Below are 17,594 nucleotides of genomic sequence, written 5' to 3' on the forward strand. Positions count from 1 at the left end.
AGCGTAAATTGCGCCGTCGTGATAAACGTAACGTGACCGCTCGCGATGATTAAAGTCGCGGGGTTCGATGTGAAGCAATTGTTAGGGCCGGTAGAGGCGAGAGAGAGAGAGAGAGAGAGAGAGAGAGAGAGAGAGAGAGAGAGAGAGAGAGAGAGAGAGAGAGAGAGAGAGAGAGAGAGAGAGAGGAGACCAATCGCGAACTCTAATCTCGTTCAGATATGGTAAGCGATCCGATTATGGCTACTTGTCATGAACGGCAGAGACAGACGCGTCGTTGCTATCGCCGGCCGTCTGATTGTCCTTTTAAGCGCTGATGTTCCCGAAGCTCGTCCTTCAAAATCCTGCGCGAGATATAACGGCAATGCAAAGCAAACACTGTCGCAACGACAGAAATTCAAAGGGATTGCGTCTTTCTATCCCTGTCGGTGTCTTTGCAAATTTTCAGCGACGTGAGAATTACATGGTAAAATCGCGAAACAGAGACGGAGGACGGAGGTTGAACGCGTTTGGAAAATTGCTGCGCGAGTCTTGTCAGGTATACAGGCAGGACGCGAGTCTCACGATAAAGTGTGAATTTCGCGCGAGCGAGAAGAGTCTTCTATTCGTTATTCGGAGAAATCGCAAGATTGATTACGTGGGCGACGCTAACGATCGACCATTTCCCCCTTTAACCGACGTGTACTTAAGCATTTTGAGGGTCAAGTGTCCATGGTTGTAACACCACCTACAAAGTACACCTCCGTTTCACCCGGCGCCTTTGTGCGGAGTACCGATTCTTCGCCGCGTGCATACATTAAAGTCCGTTCCTGCCGTGATAGATCGGCCGATAGGATGCGCCAGGTAAGGCATTCGGATTGCCACTTTCGTGGGCGATCACCATAGCCGATATTACGTGTCTGCGAGTGGCGCGCCGAAGCGAAGCTGTGCAGTGTGAGAGAGACTCACCCATTTTAACTCAACGTTTTAAAATGGCTATAAAATTTTCATCTAATTTCATTACACGATAAAATCGAGATATCTTTCAGCAATATGATTGGTCATTCTTTTTCTTTCAGTGCGCGATTAATAAGATCGATTAGCGCGCGCCTCGGCTAAATCCAAATCGACTCATAAAGTGCCGATCGCTTTTATCGAGCTCCACGTACCGCCGAATGCAGCTCTCTCTCTCTCTCTCTCTCTCTCTCTCTCTCTCGCATAAGCGCTCGCGTTATCGCTCGATTGAAACGTTTGCACAAGGACAGCCCACGTGTCCGCGGAGCTCGATAGCACTCTCGGTACTCGCGAGAGTGCTATCGAGGCGCCGTTAGCACGGATAAAGTGCAGCGCGCTTGCAAAACGCAATCTGAGATCAGCCGTGTAGCGGCGCGCGCGCGGCAGGCTTCTCGCGATAGGAAACGCGAGAAAGGCCGGCGCGTGTAACGACGCGTTCTCTCGACTCGTTGTTGGCCGGAGCGGAGGATATTCGACCGAGAAGCGAAGAATCGCTGCGTCCACTCGCGATACGGATATGGATTTCTATCCCCGGCGCGGCGCTCTAATAATCCGTAATCTTATTCGCGTCCCGCGCCTTCGTATCGGCGTGTAATGGAAAGCGATTGAAAGCGAACGACGTCGGAGTAAATTTCGATAGCTGAAGCGGCTAGATCGCCGGCCGGCCGGCTGGCTGGCTGGCTGGCTGGCTATCGAAACTATTATCCGCTCGTTAAGCTTCGGCAGAGCAGGAGAGAGATGGGAACGAGCGTGGCTAAGCGTGGACGCGGGAGAGCCCGTCGCTCTCTTCTCAGGAGTCTCGAGAGGGCGGGATAAGTCGAGTCGGCGGGATTTCTCCGGAACCGAATAAGACGGTCGTTTATCGTTGGCCGATCCTGCCGCGGCCGCGGCAGGCGAGCGGGGCGCGGGCGTAATTGGCCAATTAGTTAATTTCTCATCAAGTCTCGAGATCCCGTCGTCGTCGTCGTCGTCGTCGTCGTCGACTCCGACGGTTCGCGGTGAGCGAACGGAGCGCGCCCTGCGCCTTTCCCTTTCCCTCCTCTCCCCGTGCCGTCGTCTTCTTTCCTGCCAGACGAATCCGTCGCGATTCCATCGCGCGATTCATCGCGCGCGTCTGAGAATTCGCGTCTCGGCCTGTGCCAGACACGGCGACACGAGAGAGACTTCCTTATAAAGTCGGCCGGCCGATCGATGGAGACACGGCGCTATTACTCCGCCGCGTCGCGAGCGAATCTATTTACGTGTCTCCCCGTGCCCGACCCCGACGCGTAATCGCGATCGACGACAACGACGCGTAATCTCCACTCCCCCCCCCCTCCGTCGGCCGGCCGCGGCCGCTCGGTCGGATCGTATCGTCCGATACGACTTTTGCGCCGTATCGAAAGTGGACGGTTGGGCGCGATTAACTGCGGATAAAGCCGCGGTCTTCAATTACGTTTGCGTCACACTCGCCGATTGCCATTCACCGTGCGCCGCGCGCGCGCGCTATTAATCGTAATCGCCGATGCTCGGTGATCGAATTTCGACGTTATCGTCATTGTTCGGTTGCTCATCGAGAGCCGCGATCGGTCGCGAGGATCGTTAAAGGTTAAACAGTCGTTGACACGGTTGAACCGCGTCCGGCTTCTCTTTGAGAACGGAGGCGCGATTGCCTCCGATTTGGCCGTGTTAGGCGAGTTAGGCGACCTCCGTGTCTGCGTCCTCCTCAGACGATATGGATGTCTCAGCGATGAATTATTCATGCCGCTCGCGTTATTTAACGGGTCGCTAAACTAAGCTGGTTTGTCGATAAAAACATCGCGTTCGCCGAACTCAACAAGTGCCGAGAGAGAAAGAGGGAGAGAGAGAGAGAGAGAGAGAGAGAGAGAGAGAGAGAGAGAGAGAGAGAGAGCGGGTGGGAGAGGAGTGCGTGTCTCTCGGAGAACGCGATTACCGGAGATCGATCGGACGATCGCGTCCGACTCGTTAACACGTAAATCGCCGCGCTCGTTATTTCTCATGCCGACTCAATGCCCGCACGAGATACGCTTCGGCAAGAATTTCTACAATTTTTTTTTTCAGTTTCACTCGGCGTCCATTGGCCCATGCCGTAGATCTCGCGATCTCGCGCGCGGACATTTGTACAGGCCGACACGCGACCGTCGATCGGCGCGCGATCGTGATCGTGTAATCGCGATTATAATCGAGCCGCGCCGCGCGGCACGCGCGCGTGCGTTTCGCAAGACATATCGCGCGTGTCAGCGCGCGCATTTCAGCCGCCGCCGTCTACGTGGCGCGTTTTTCCACCGCCCGCCGGCGTCGTTACGATCAATCGCCGCGGCTATCACTTTTGGCAACTCGGCGAGCAACTCTCAGCGGGAGCCAACGAGAAGGCCGTTTTACGCGCGGCGAACGGATTAGTGACGGCGATTTCGACTTGGCCGCGTGCCAATGCTTCAATGCGGTTCCGTGCATTTTTCAGGCGGTGCATGAAAGTCGCGATCCAGGGCCGTTCGTTCGCACGCTGACGTCAGAAGCGGCGAGATTTGTTCCGCAGAGTGCGCTCTTACGCAGAGAGAGAGAGAGAGAGAGAGAGAGAGAGAGAGAGAGAGAGAGAGAGAGCGTACGGAAACGATTTCGAGGCGCGACGCCGGCTTCGACGAGAACTTTGGAGAGCATAAACCTGCGGCTCTGGTCGCGCCCGGTGATTCGGAGGAATTTTTCGCGAGAAAATCAGAGCGGTTGCTTGAATTTTCAGCGGCATATTCTATCGACGATGTTGTCAGAGCTTTGCACAGAGGAGGAGGGTTTTTCGCCATGGTTGCTTTTCATTCATTTGCTATTTATTTTTTTGTTCGGCTCGCTGCAAAAATATCATAGAGGAAGAAAATTGTCAGTTATATCTCGATCAGAATTAAATCCGCCCTCCACTTTTGCCGCCCTTTCGACTGTTTGCGCATTTTAAATAAATTGAACTTACCGTCTGCACCCAGCGTTCGACCGAAATTGTAATGCGGAGTCGCAAAACGCGCGACGCGCGCGATATCTTACAAGCGACAGTGCAGTTTATTGCTCATTCACAGAATTGAATGAGAAGCACAGTCGCCAAGTACACAGCTTGGACGCGACTTGGACTGCAACGAGAACTCGTAAGTACCTACCCTTGCCTCCTCCCCCCCGATGTCTAATCTACGTTAATGCGTCGGAGTGCATTCTGCAGCAGCTAATCTCTCTCGGTGACTTCTCTAATCACGCGTCTCGAGATGCATAAAATGGTCATTGCGCCGCGCAACGTTCGATTATCCTCCGAGCGAAGGGTTAATCGGCCGATTAGCGAGACAACCGGCTGGGAAATGAATCACTCTCCTGACGACTCTCCGTAATTCGCGTCTTTCAATCTCGCCAGGCGGCCGCGACGGGCGAAGAAAGAGAGAAGAGGACCCTTTCTCTCTTTCGCGGCTGAGAACAACGCGATCAAGGCGCATCGATACGTATGAGCGTGACGAGCGTGTTCGTCGTTTCACACGTGCCCGTTTACGCTGCGACTGCAATTGCCGGCTGTAATTGCGGCGTTGTTGTTGCCGTCGCCGTCGTCGCGACGGCTAGCCGCGTTTTCGACGTTCTCCGGGAGGCTTACGTAACGGTAATTCGCGTAATTTCGCAAGCTCGACAGAACTGCCCGGCCACGATCGAACAGCTCGATTCCCTTATCGATGGGGCGGGGGGAGGGAGAAACGGCGACATTATCACCGTGAGATTTTCGTTCGCGAGAGACGTCACGAGACGCGCGGAGTCGTTATTCCGTATTCCGTTATTCCAGAGATTAACTCCCTGGCGACGTTTCTTCCCGTCGCTTTCGAAATTTAGTTAACGAAAACTCTCGATATTCCGAGGTAATATTATGTCTTCGGTGTAATTCGACGTTCGAAGTCAAAGCTAATTATATAAAAGATAATTTCCTTCGAAGGATAAAATCCTTCGGAGACTCGAAGGATTTTATCCAAAGCTCTGGGAAGTTCCAGATATAATTTATAACCAAATTCTCCTTCAATATTCAACATCTTCAAGTGTCAATATTAGACGAAAGAAGGTGCAATGTCGTTGGAACGAATACGTCATGCATTGCTCGAGCATAAATGGAGCTTTGGCTTTTGGAGCGATTTTGCCGATGCAACAGCGCTTTTGTACGCGTAGAGTCTCCTCGACATCGACATTCCATTGCGTAGCGTTTCACCTGAAATATCGCTTGCTCGCGCGCGACAAGTCCGCCGAGATGGCCACACACAGTGCGTGTGCGTGTGCCGAGCGATAGCGGTGCGACGACGAAAAAAACATGCGTATTAATGTTGCGCGGCATGAATTCCCCTCATTATAACATCGCATGCTTCGCGTTCGCGAAACTCTCGGAACCGGCGTGTTCGCGAACAGGGAATAATAATAACGACGAGCGTGCGGTACCCGACAAAAAGGCACACATCGGCCGGCCGGCGGATTAATATTCATTCCGTACGAACGGCGCGCGGCTCCTTAAACGCGCGAATCTCATGGATATTCATACGGAGCTTTACTCCGCCGCGTCCTATGCACCACTTCTCGTTTCGTCTCGCGTCGCGCCGCGCCGCGCCATCCGGTACCTGGTGCCGTCAGCTTCTCTTTGCTATCGCGTCGGCCCACGCGGATGTGTGTGTGTGTGTGTGTGATGCGACGCCACATGTATGTGGAGCGCCGAAAATCACGCCTGCCTGAATGAATGCTTGCACGGGAGAGACTTGAACGCGAGACTGAGACGCTCTCTCTCTCTCTCTCTCTCTCTCTCTCTCTCTCTCTCTCTCTCTCTCTCTCTCTCTCTCTCTCTCTCTCTCTCTCTCTCTCTCTCTCTCTTTCTCTCGGACTCTCTTCGGCTCGATCTCCTCCCGATCGTGCAACTTTGCGGACCGAGTCGCGCGCTCGACTTGTCGATCGCGAAACTGCGCACAAAGAAAAAAGAAGAAGGAGAACATTACCGTGTCACGGACGTGGCGCTCGTTTGAATATTCAGAGAACTCCCACGGGGCGAATAATCGCGCTGTTTGCGGGGACCGCCCGCCAATTACCGTCGCCGGTTGCATTGTATTGCGAGAGGAAACGCAAGCGCTCGTCTTCGAGGTCTCCGCGCGCGGCGACTCCGTCCGTTCCCGCTCGCGAATCGGAATATAAGTCGAGAGGATTCAGTGGGAAAAGCAAGCTCAACCTTTCCCTATGTGTATGTGTGCATTCTCATTGAAGCTATTCGGATTTCCACATTTAGCATTGGGATCGTCACGCACGCCCGTCACGTACTGAAAGATCGCTCGCTTAAACAAACGAGAAACTAAGTGTAGAAAAAGAATTGCATTCCTTATCATAAGCTCTTTCCCAAACGATTGATTCGCACTTCACGGTCTAATCGTACGTTTTCATGAGTTTAACACGTCGCACAGTGGGACCGGATGATATTTTTTGGTTGAAAATTCTCTAGAGACCTGAATTTCCAATCGATCATCGACACCAATGGATGAGGTTGATCCTGAATAAATTCCAAAGAGATCTGTCTAGCCGAAATTTTGAAAAAATTATCGGTTCAGGGTTCATAGGTTTAGGGTTTGTCTTAAAAGTTTATCATTTAAATTACAGTACCATGGGTTCGAGCCTATGGATACTACGTAAATGCGAGACCCCAGAACTTATAATCATCTTTTAGAAAACTCAGAATTTCAAAGCTCATTTCAGCCCACATTAAGAAGGAATTAAGGATTAAAATCCCTCGGTTTTGTGCTTAACGGGTCTATATTTGATGTTTTTATATTTTGGGCATATGAGTTTTGGGTTAATGGGTTTCTGGTTCAAGATTGATAAATCTCGAGGTGTCGAGGTTGATTGGTTTCATAGTTTCATAGTTTCAACCCGCTGAATACGCTATTAATAGATATAAATAAGTGTCGAATAATGAATATTTCACAAGTTTCTTGCGTTTAACGATAACTTTTTCTCTTTTGGGGCTAATAAATAAATCGAGAAAAAATTATTTTTTTTTTTAATTTTGGCAAGACAGATCTCTTCGTAATTTATTCAGGATCAACCTCATCCATTGGTATCGATGATCGGTTGAAAATTCAGATCTCTAGAGAATTTTGAACCAAAAAATGTCATCTGGCCCCACTGTGCGTAGCCTCGGAGCGGAGTTTAAAACGAGACGATTTTGCGAGGCATTTGAACAAGTTAGGTACAAAAGAAATTGCTGTATAACTTTTTAGTGAACTGATTTCTTTCACAAAAATTTATTCTAAGACAGAAGTGTGTGAAGAATCTAAAAACTCGTATAGGCGGGTTCTAGCAAAGGAGCCCGAAAGACGCACATATGAGTAGTCAGCCGAAGCGAACGTGTTGAGACAACAGTGTCTCATAGCAGACTTTTTCAACGATTAATCTCGATTTCACGGTCTTTCCGATACGCATAGCATTTTCATAACTGAAGCTGATGTTTCCAAACGAGGCGAGAAAAATGAGTGGTTTCTCGCATTACGACAAGCCGCGATATCTCGATCTATCTGGTGGTGACTCAACAGAGACTCCAGGCGGTCGACAGAGACGGAAAGAGAGAAAGAGACGATTAATTAAGTAGATCCGACGGAATCGATGCGTAAGACCGGCCTTATTCGTCCTCGAATGAACTCAGATTAGCCGAGCCTGGCGCCGCTACAATGTGACCGGCACCGGTGGAAGCCGCGGCCGCGGCCGGTCCACGGCGAAGGGGTTGACATTTCGCACGCCGCGGCTTGTCGTAATTAAGCGAGCGGAACAATGACCATTGTCCGAATATAAAGCGATAAAGATTTGCCCGGCACGGTGTATCGGCACAATACCGTACCTTATTATCGACATCCTCCTTTTGGACCTCACATGCTGTTGCTGGGAGCCACGAGGTACTCGGCCGTAACCTCCTCTCCAACTCTTGCTTGCTTTCTCTCTCTCTCTCTCTCTCTCTCTCTCTCTCTCTCTCTCGTTCTCTCTCTCTCTCTCTCTCTCTCTCTCGCTCTTCCTCTTTCTTTCCCTCGGGAAGCGAGCCCTAATCCCGTGTTGCGGGCAATCGTGAGGCAAATTGTCGGGATATCGTCGGACTCGCCAAAGACTCGTCCAGGTTGTCGGAAGTTGATCGCAGCGGCAGAGCGCATTCGGTAATTGACTCGGCATCTGCAGGGGAAAGAGAGATCGCTTGAATTTACGTGACGATGAGCAAATAATAACTCTTCTCTCTCGGTCGAGGCGGATGGAATTTCTCGCCGGGCTTGATTGGATCGTTACTTCGAAAGCTGGCGGCGTTTTTTCAAGTTTTACGGAAAGTGACGTTGCTGCGGCGTGTTTGAAGCGCGGAGGGTTGCTATCTTTCGGATGCGTCTTCGGATTGCCGTTAGACTTAATTGAGAGTCGTGTCTCCAAATACACATCGCGAAATATGCGATGCGGTCTCGAGAAGAGGATGATAGACTCAGCGGAGCCGCCGATGATAGCCGGCAATGACATCGATCGGAGCACTTGGCCGAGTTGGAGAAACAGATAGAAGCGTTTACCTGGAAACAAACGGTTATTACTGCGCTGTTCTACTCGCTATTCGACATTTTTGTCGTTTCTTCGGTGGGGCGTGTTCGCGTGCTCGTCGCCGATGTCGAATCGATCGCCGTCGCCCCGCGCTTCGTCTTCCCGTATATTCTTTCTTTTATTTCCGGCCGAATTATGCCATGGCAGGTCGATGTCAAGTACACAAGAGACGCTCGTGCAGGATGGTACGACCTCGTCGCCTTGGCGTTCCCCAGAGTATGCCCCCGTGCCATCCACCGCGGTCTCTCGCGGATTAATCGATGTTCGCCATGACGCAGGCGAACGAGATCGCTGCGTCTTTATTTCCCCATCCCCTCCTCCGTGGTATTTCGGCCCTCAGGACGTCAACGGAATCTTTCGACATGGCGGAGATTGAAGGCCATCCGCGGGAAGCGAGAATATTTTCCTCCGCAACCTCCCTCGGGGGAGGTTATTTCGTATGTTTGCTTTTGAAGCGTCACCGAAAATATGGAATTCCAAGTAACGTTAACACACAGCCGGTTTTTTTCCCCCCCACTGAGTTTTCAACACTGTCCGACCTTCGCTCCCGGTCTCGCTCTGGCATCTTATATCAAAATATAAGAGATTGGCTACAAACAACATCCGATCATCCCCTCGACGGTTGAGTCACCATACGCGGGACGAGGGGGCGAACGGTGAAACTGCGATGAACGGAGCGACACGCGCGAATGTGCAATTGATGAGAACGACGATGAGCGCGGTTTCCACAAAGCCGCCGTCGCGCCTCGCAGAAGCGTTAATTCCGCTCATTGTAGTCGCCGGCCTCGGCAAAGTGGATAATGGCCGCGCGCGCGCGCGACCTTATTTCCTAGGCCCCGTCGATTAACCGTAGACGCGGATGTACACACGTCGCGGCGAGGTGGAGGAGCAGACGAAGAGAGGAGAGCGGCGCGCGCGCACACACACACGTGCGGTGCAAACTCCTCTCGCGGTGTTTTCGCGACTCGCGCGTTGTCGGCCGGCCATGTGAATGTTATAATCAGCCTCTCCGCGTACCTACATGGCGCCTTGATGATAGACCTCGACACCATCCATCCTCCCTGGGACTCCGATAGTAGCCCTGGACTGACGGACGGACGGACGGTCCCGGTCATTCAATTGTTCGATAATCTATTAGAAAAGACAGCGGTTAACGACCTCTTCCTCCCTCCGTCTTGTTCTCTCTCTCTCTCTCTCTCTCTCTCTCTCTCTCTCTCTCTCTCTCTTTCTCCCTGTGAAAAGTAGTCTGCAGGCGTGATACCGTAAACCTATTTTCAGACGCGAAATTGCGCCTCGTAAAAAGCGCGCAAGGCACATAGCGGAACATTGTCCATAACCGCCGTTTCCCTCCCTCCTCCTTTCTTCATCTACCTCCTCCTCTCCCTCTTGCTGCTTTTTCTTCTTCTACTCTTCTTCCTCCTCCCCCTCCCCCTTCTCCTTCTTTTCCGCGCGTTCGTGCGCTGTGCGCATACGGCCGTATTTTCTACGGGATGCAGTCAGCGCATGCAGCGAGACAGAAATCGCCTCGGATTAGTCGCGCTTCTACGTGAGGCGAATCACTCGTTTTAATTGGCCGCACTCGAGACCCCGGACGACGAATTGCGTCAACTTGAGCGAACTCGAGATACGGCGGGATTCACGTTCGCGCGCATCACGTTCTCGGAAACGGAGCGATCGAAAATTCTGTCTCATCTTAAATCTCCGTCTTACCTTTATCGTCAATACTTTTCTCTATCTTCAATAATTTGAGAGTTGATAAAGCGGGTGCGCGCCGTCGAGACTTCGAGGTCGAAAGTCGGAGCTTTGAAAGACGATAAGGCGCGGAAGCGTGTCGTTATTTATCATGCCTCGAGTCACTCTGCATATCGGTGAAAGTTCATCTAAATCGAAGAATTCAAGTTTGTAATATTTCCTCGTCAATTATCTCGAATGAGCTTGAAAGCAGTCAAATGTCTCCGGTCACGGCAACAGATACATCGTTTGTGACTCATGACTTTTCGTTCGGTTTCTATCAAAACACACGAACCGAGACGTTTTTTCCTCCGCCCTGAGGAGGAAGCGATATTTTACGTTCGCCGGAGGCTACCGTCGCGCAAACGATTCCTCGCATGACTTTGATTCTATGAGCGCGCAGCGTCACGATAGCTCTTATTTTCTCAACTTTAAATAGTTCTCGAGCCGACTTCCCGGCAATCCAGTTACATCAGTGCCTCGTTTCGATACGCGTTTTCTTCGTCGCTTCGAAACTCGAAGTAATCGAGGAAGTAGCTCGCGTTGCTCTGCAAAAGTTCATCCATCTTCGAGAGCGTTCCCCCCTCTCTCTCTCTCTCTCTCTCTCTCTCTCTCTCGCTGGAACGCGACTTACCGCGGAAACTATGATGCGCGATTCGTATCGTACCTGAGCGACCGTAGGTGCTATTATTACAGCTTATCTTGTAATGGAAGAGACCGATGTAAAAAACGGCAGGATACAGTCCGTAAATAAACTGTAAAGATAGGAATTTGGAATGTCCGATTTGTTCTCCCTTTTTCGACATGATGTTCCCGCCCAGGATGCAGCAACAGTCATCGAAAAACACGCAGGAAATTGAAAATCGGCGGAGAATAGGAAATTGAGAGCAAACAATTATACAACAATCTCTGAACGATTTGGAAAGCAGGATTTGAGCTCTCACGAGAGTCGAGAGAAAGAAGCAAATCCCAAGTTCGCTGAAAGCAAAAGTCCTGTAATGAACGAAAATGTACACACAGCTACGGCATATCATTTCTCAGTCACCGGCGCAATTTACACCGGGCTCGACGTTTGTCGTTGGAAATAATATACTCTGTGGTTGCGTACAATTCACCGGCCGACACAATTCACCGGAGGACGAGAGAGAGAGAGAGAGAGAGAGAGAGAGAGAGAGAGAGAGAGAGAGAGAGAGAGAGAGAGAGAGAGAGAGAGAGAGAGAGAGAGAAAGACGGAGTGGTCCACGAGAGGAGGAGCTCTCCGGGTGCTGTCGGACGCATGTCTTCTGCAAATTGGCGAGATTAGAGTAAATTCGGGTCAGGCCACGCAATTATATATCTCTCTCTCCCTCCTTTTCTCTCGAGAGTTAACGCGGATCGTTCTCGCGTGGCGCCCGGACGGGCGAGAGCAGGCGATGCATCGCCAGACATAAAGCAGGTTGATAGTCCAATTAACGCGAGTGCCCACTCGCGGAGTCGAAAGGGGAGAGAAAGAGAGAGAGAGAGAGAGAGAGAGAGAGAGAGAGAGAGAGAGAGAGAGAGAGAGAGAGAGAGAGAGAGAGAGAGAGAGAGAGAGAGAGAGAGAGAGTGAGAGAGAGTGAAGGAGGGAGAGACGTGCAGAGGCGTCGCTCCGTACATACGTCATGCGGCATATTTCCCGGCGCACCCATCCTGTCCCCTCCAGGACCTTTTGCTTCCTACGGCCGATTGATTATCCTCGTTACTTTACGCTTCTCGCATCTCCGCGGCTACCTTTCGCGTCTCGGCCGCGGGAGACGTGTGGGCATCAGCTCCGACGGCGCTGACGCGCACGAACGCGACGCGCTCTCGACAATGGAGTTTGCGAGCTGCGAAGAATAAAGCTGCGTGGAAATCACTCGTGGCCGATAGAACCGCTATTATCGTTGTTAACGATAATATCGATAGCAACAACGATGAGAGTAAAAATGACGCGTGGCGTATTTCTGTGCGTTGATCGGAAGCCACTGAAGCCATCTTAGCAGTGTTGGCGTGATAACTTGACATTCATAGCATAACTGCTGCTGCTACCTTTTTGTCAGAGCAGCAAGAAGGCGTCGTTCGGCTCCGAAAAGAACCGTAATATCATTCCCGTGACATTAACCGTATGTTTTCTCTCAGCGTAGCGAGCGACGCTGCTTTGTCTCGCGGCGGTTTCGCCGTGTCTAATTAATTTACACGTAACTAACCGCATATAACGAGTGAGGTACGCGGTAAGGAGAGCTAGCTAATAAGCAATAAATACAGCCGATAATCAGTCATATTTACCATAACTTTGATTATTCAAACTTCAAACAAACTTCCACGGAAGCACCCGCGGAGTAGTCGCGGGGAGAGAAGGCGCCTGTATAATTATAATCTATTTTAGCAAGTTTTTCTCGCGCTCGGGGAAGGTGTTGGACTGAGCGAACGATGTAAAGGCCTGCGTCGACATCGCGTAAACGATCGACTGACGGACGATTTCGCGAACTCGCATCCGCTCTCGTCTCGAACGTCTCTATCAGCTCTCGCGACGGACGTGCAATCATCCGAGCTGCAGTAACGCGGAAACGTCCATTCATCATCGTGATGGTGCAACGCGCGCGATACGTAACGCGTCGCAAGAAGGAGAGAACCGCGTGCGTATCATTAATTAAACCGGAACATCGTTTCCTCGATTGCGAGTTAACGAGATTTCTCGCTGCGTGTGCCAGTCATTAATTCGCGAGCGCGCGACGCTCGTAATTAAATCATTCCGAGGTGTCGCTCCGCAAATCTCGCGCCGAGAAGACTCTCCCCGAGAGAGGGAGAGAGAGAGAGAGAGAGAGAGAGAGAGAGAGAGAGAGAGAGAGAGAGAGAGATCCGAACGGACGTTTAAACCCAGAAGTTTGCAAGATAATCGTCGTCCCGCTTGGAATCCACCATTTCTCCTGAGTTTTTCGGCGCCGACGTGGCACTCTCCGTCTCCCGCGACCGAGCAATTTCTTCTTCTTCTTCTTGACGAATTAAGAAGTCGAAATTGAAATGAAAGAATTATTAGGAATTAAGCGACCCCCCCTCTCGAAACAATGAAAAGATTGGTGACGCGTGCGCGCGTGAGCCACGCGCCATAGGCCGCCTCGTTAATTGAAATTGCGGTCCTAATTAGGAACCCCCTGTCGGCGTAACGAGGGGGACGCACGACTCGGGGGAGAAAAAGGAAGTGGCTCGTACTCTTAATTACTCGCCGGCCCTTTCCGATGCTCTTCGGCTCCTTTCTGCTTTTTTCTTTTTTTCCTTTTCAAACCCTTTTCTCTCTCGCGCGCGCACGCGACAGGAGCGCGCGCGTGCCGCGCGCCTCGTTAAGCAGAAATCAGCGCAGATTTGCGACCGCAAATTGCGTCTCCGCACCGTCGGGTGCGTCGGCGTATCAACGGCTCGTCGGTGCAGGGCGTTTGATTCGATCTCACCATTGTCAGCGTCCGCGTCTGATTTATATCCCACCCGCCTGCCGCTCTCGACAAGCGCGGCTGGAAACGTCGGGAAACGCGAAGATACGAGCGTGCGCAGCTCCGACGATAAGCAACGATGATCCCTCGGACATGGAGAAATCGTTGGCGAACGCGCGTTTCCTTCTTGTCTCGTCGGAACTTGAATTCGCGAATATAAAAGGAAAACGCGCGAGAGAAGAAGAAAGAGAGAGAAGCGTCATTTATTGAGCGCTCTGGGACAAAGTTCCCTCAAGCGCGAAGGCAGAAATCACAAAATAAAAGAAAATTAAAAATATAGTTTACAAGAAAAGTATATAATTAACACTGATGTGCAAAATGAAAAAATTAATATAAAAAAATATATAAAATAAAAATATACAAAAGCAGAAAGAAAAGTGTATATGCGTATACGCATACATGTATACTCGCATGTCCAAATATACGCAAAATTTGTAAGGCAGTCGGGAAAGAAATCGGCAGCGTCGGTTGAGATTCGCATGTGAGTGAGGCAGGCTCTCACGTTTGGTTCCCTAAGAGAAACTCATACAGGATAGTTTTAAGTAATTGGGCAGAATTTGTGTTTCCGACTACAACAGGTAAGCTATTCCAGAGTGATGCAGCAGTGACTCTGAAGGAGCGCTTAAATAATTCAGTGAAAGAGAGAGAGAGAGAGAGAGAGAAAGTCCCAATTGTCGCAAACTTCCTCATCATCGTCCACATGCGCCAGACACTGACCGGCTCGATGTTTTCGTGGTGTTTCAGGGTGTTGAAACCGCCCGGCGGCGGAAGCAGCGACATTTTCGGCGCGGGCCCGGAGGAGACTAGCCCGCGACGCGTCAAGACCCACAATCAGTCGCAGCTGGGTCTGGCGTTATTCGGCGACGCCAACGGTACCGACGCCGGTAACGGCAACGGCAACATGAACGTCGCCGTGTCGCCGCGCTCCAGCAGCAAGCCCGGTAATGATTCATACAATCGCCTGTTTGGCCCTCCCGATGCCCCACCCTGCACCCCAAACGCGAGAAATCACATGCGCAGCAATATCTCCCTCAGCGGGGGATCGTCAGCCTCGTCGTTATCGTCGGGCGCTGCAACGTCGCCCGCGAAGAGCACTGCCAGCAGCGGCAGCAACTCGACGGGCGTCGCCAACGGCTTTGCCGCCAGCAACGGCAGCAACTCGTTCAACGATATCACAGGTAAGGAGGCCCCTTCGCCGCGGCGACCGGGCGAGCGCGAGGTGTTTGACGGCGGTGCTCGCGGGTCGTGTCTCCGGCGGTCGGTCGACAGCGAGAGAGAGAGAGAAAGAGAGAAGGAGAGACAGTTCGTTAATTTTTAAATTTATTTATTAAATTTTTTATTTTTTATATTTGTTTTAATATAATTATTTTATTTCTAAATTTTTTTTTAATTTAAATGTAATTATTTTTTCTTTTTTAATTTATTTATTATGAACATGCAGTATAATAAATTAGAAGAAAAGACTAATAAATCGAAAGAAAGAAGAAGGAAAAATTTGTTACGAAAATTGTATCGCAATAAAAAAACAGACTTCTCGAGAAGGGCCTCGTTGTCAGGACGAGAACGACGATTCATTCCACGAATCGCGAGTCAATTGGCACTTGACGCGCGAGTAATCGTTGCGCGACAAGCGCTTCGATTGAGTTTGCATTTTTTGTCAACGTTCGCTGGATCAATGGAACGTGTCTGCGGGGATCTGCGTGAATTGTTGCAAGTTTGATGGTGTTCGTATATCGTCTCCCTGAAAAATGGCCGCTCTCGCGGTAACTCTCTTTCTCTCGCGGGAACGCGGGCCGCACCCCGAAACTACCCGCGCCGCACCACGGGAGATCCTGGTCCCGATCTAAGTTGAAATATGTGTGTGTCGCAGGCTCTTGGCTTGTGCGAGTCGTCCTTTTGTATCGATTATGCTATTCCGCACATTCTTGTCGCCGAGAACTTTTCCGCTATTACGATCAGAGAGACGCGTTCGATTTTTCTAGGAGTCTCACACGTGGAAAAATTTACGAACGTTGCTTTGTTACTTTTGCTACCTTTCGAGTGGAAAACACACCTTAAAGTTACCGCGTGTGAAACGAGTACACAAATTCCTCGCGTTTTTCAAGCGTGTATTCGAATCGATCAACTCTATTGTCATTATTGTTAGAATACTTCGATATTTTTACTATCTTACTTTCCAAACGCGATTCGTGTCTTTTCTTTTCTCTTCTTTTTTTTTTTTTTTTTTTTTTTTTTTTTTTCCCGCGAACCGAGCCGAGCTGATAGCCGCATCGGCTTTGCTCGTCGGTGCGGAGCTAGCGAGACACTAAGGGAGAAAGAGAGGGAGAAATAATTGAAATGGAAAGGAAGACGCGAGATGAACTTTCGTCTCGCTGTGCGATCCCGATCATATTGTCTAATCTGCCGCTTTTAATTACAAGTCACTTTCCTTGAACTGTTCGCAAGCAGCTTTTAGGAGAAAGAAACGATTTCGTAAGTGTGTAAAATGAGACATTCAAGTAGATGACACACGACACTACCACACTCTCTGTCTTGTTTGATCATTCAGTTAGACGCGAGTAATATCGCTCGGTCGATCTTTCGCGCGAACGTAACGCCAACGTGAGAAGTCGCGCGGTTAGTCACGAGAAAATTCGACATCGAGATTTCATTTCACGATTTCGACAGCGTGCTCTCGTGATTGTCATGTAGAACGTTCCCATCATGTGTCGCCAATGCATCATCGCGTATTACTCTCTAGGGCCTGCCACGAGAATGGAAACACATATTTTGAGTTAGACACGCCATATTTATCGCTTAGGCCTTAAGTTCGTACCGTACATACACACACACACACACACGCACACACACACAAACACACATTATTCCGCTAGTAACATTTATCTCGCTTTTACGTTACAATTATTCATTTACATTATGTTCCCCACGCGACTCGCTCACTCACAATGAACTTACGGTAAACGACATTGATTTGCATATTAATGCGAGAAACGATATAATCCGTCACGTTGCGACGTCAATTGCGACGAAAATTTAGTAGGCAAAGTTTGCTCCTGCGAAATGTATCAGGCAAACGGAACCACGGTGCATTGCGAATGCAACCGGAGATTATGAATTTTCATTGTTGTGGAAATTCGGAGAGACGGACAGACTACTCTTTTCGCGACAGACGGAAGGTATCTCGATGTCGTTTGCGAGATGTCATTCACGAATTTTCCCGCTGCGAACAAGGTGCACTGAGTCGCGATACCTTAGATAAGTTTAACAAATGCACGCACATTCGAGGAGACAATCTTCTTATCTTCCGATAACGCGACGGATTAATTTTGGAGTGACCGACGGGCACAAAAATATCACAGCTCTTCGTGGATACCTCACGGATCGGAATAACACGCGGTTTGTCTTTGCTTTTCTAACGCCATTTTTTTGTCATTTGGTTTGGGTTGTTTTGAGCTTCGTACTGTTACCGTTTATTAAATACTTATCCCTCGCCTCCCTCTACAACTTCAGCACAACACACACCGTTTCTACTTTGCTTTCACCTTAATTTCCGTCGCACGGACGAATCCGAGATATCTGGGACGCCTCTCTCTTGTTTCCGTCGGGAATTCATTCCCGAAATGAGTTAGCCGACGAATCAGACTCCCGGAGAGAGAAAATGGGAAAAGTGCGCAAGGGAAATGAATCAACGCGAGAGAGAAAGAGAGGGCGATTACAGTCGATTGGATGGAAAAGTCGCGACGCTTTAGTGTCTGAAGTGAAAATTTCCGAAATTTTGTTGCTTGGCCTATTAAATCA

The 17,594-nt window shown here is 50.1% G+C and overlaps 1 protein-coding gene across 3 annotated transcripts in view; it reads left to right on the forward strand.

Moving 5' to 3' along the window:
- Nucleotides 1-17,594, forward strand: part of Jupiter (microtubule-associated protein Jupiter) — a 92,185-nt gene that overhangs the window by 65,721 nt on the left and 8,870 nt on the right. For 2 of the 3 annotated variants that reach the window (XM_025298104.1, XM_011141453.3), the window contains exons 2-3: nucleotides 14,541-14,974; nucleotides 16,245-16,268. In XM_025298104.1, the coding sequence (XP_025153889.1) occupies nucleotides 14,541-14,974; nucleotides 16,245-16,268 (458 nt within the window). The remainder of the gene's footprint in view (nucleotides 1-14,540; nucleotides 14,975-16,244; nucleotides 16,269-17,594) is intronic. The other variant, XM_011141454.3, reaches the window with a different exon arrangement.

Source organism: Harpegnathos saltator, unplaced genomic scaffold, assembly GCF_003227715.2.
Source record: "Harpegnathos saltator strain DR-91 unplaced genomic scaffold, Hsal_v8.6 scaffold204, whole genome shotgun sequence".
NCBI classification, from domain to species: domain Eukaryota; kingdom Metazoa; phylum Arthropoda; class Insecta; order Hymenoptera; family Formicidae; genus Harpegnathos; species Harpegnathos saltator.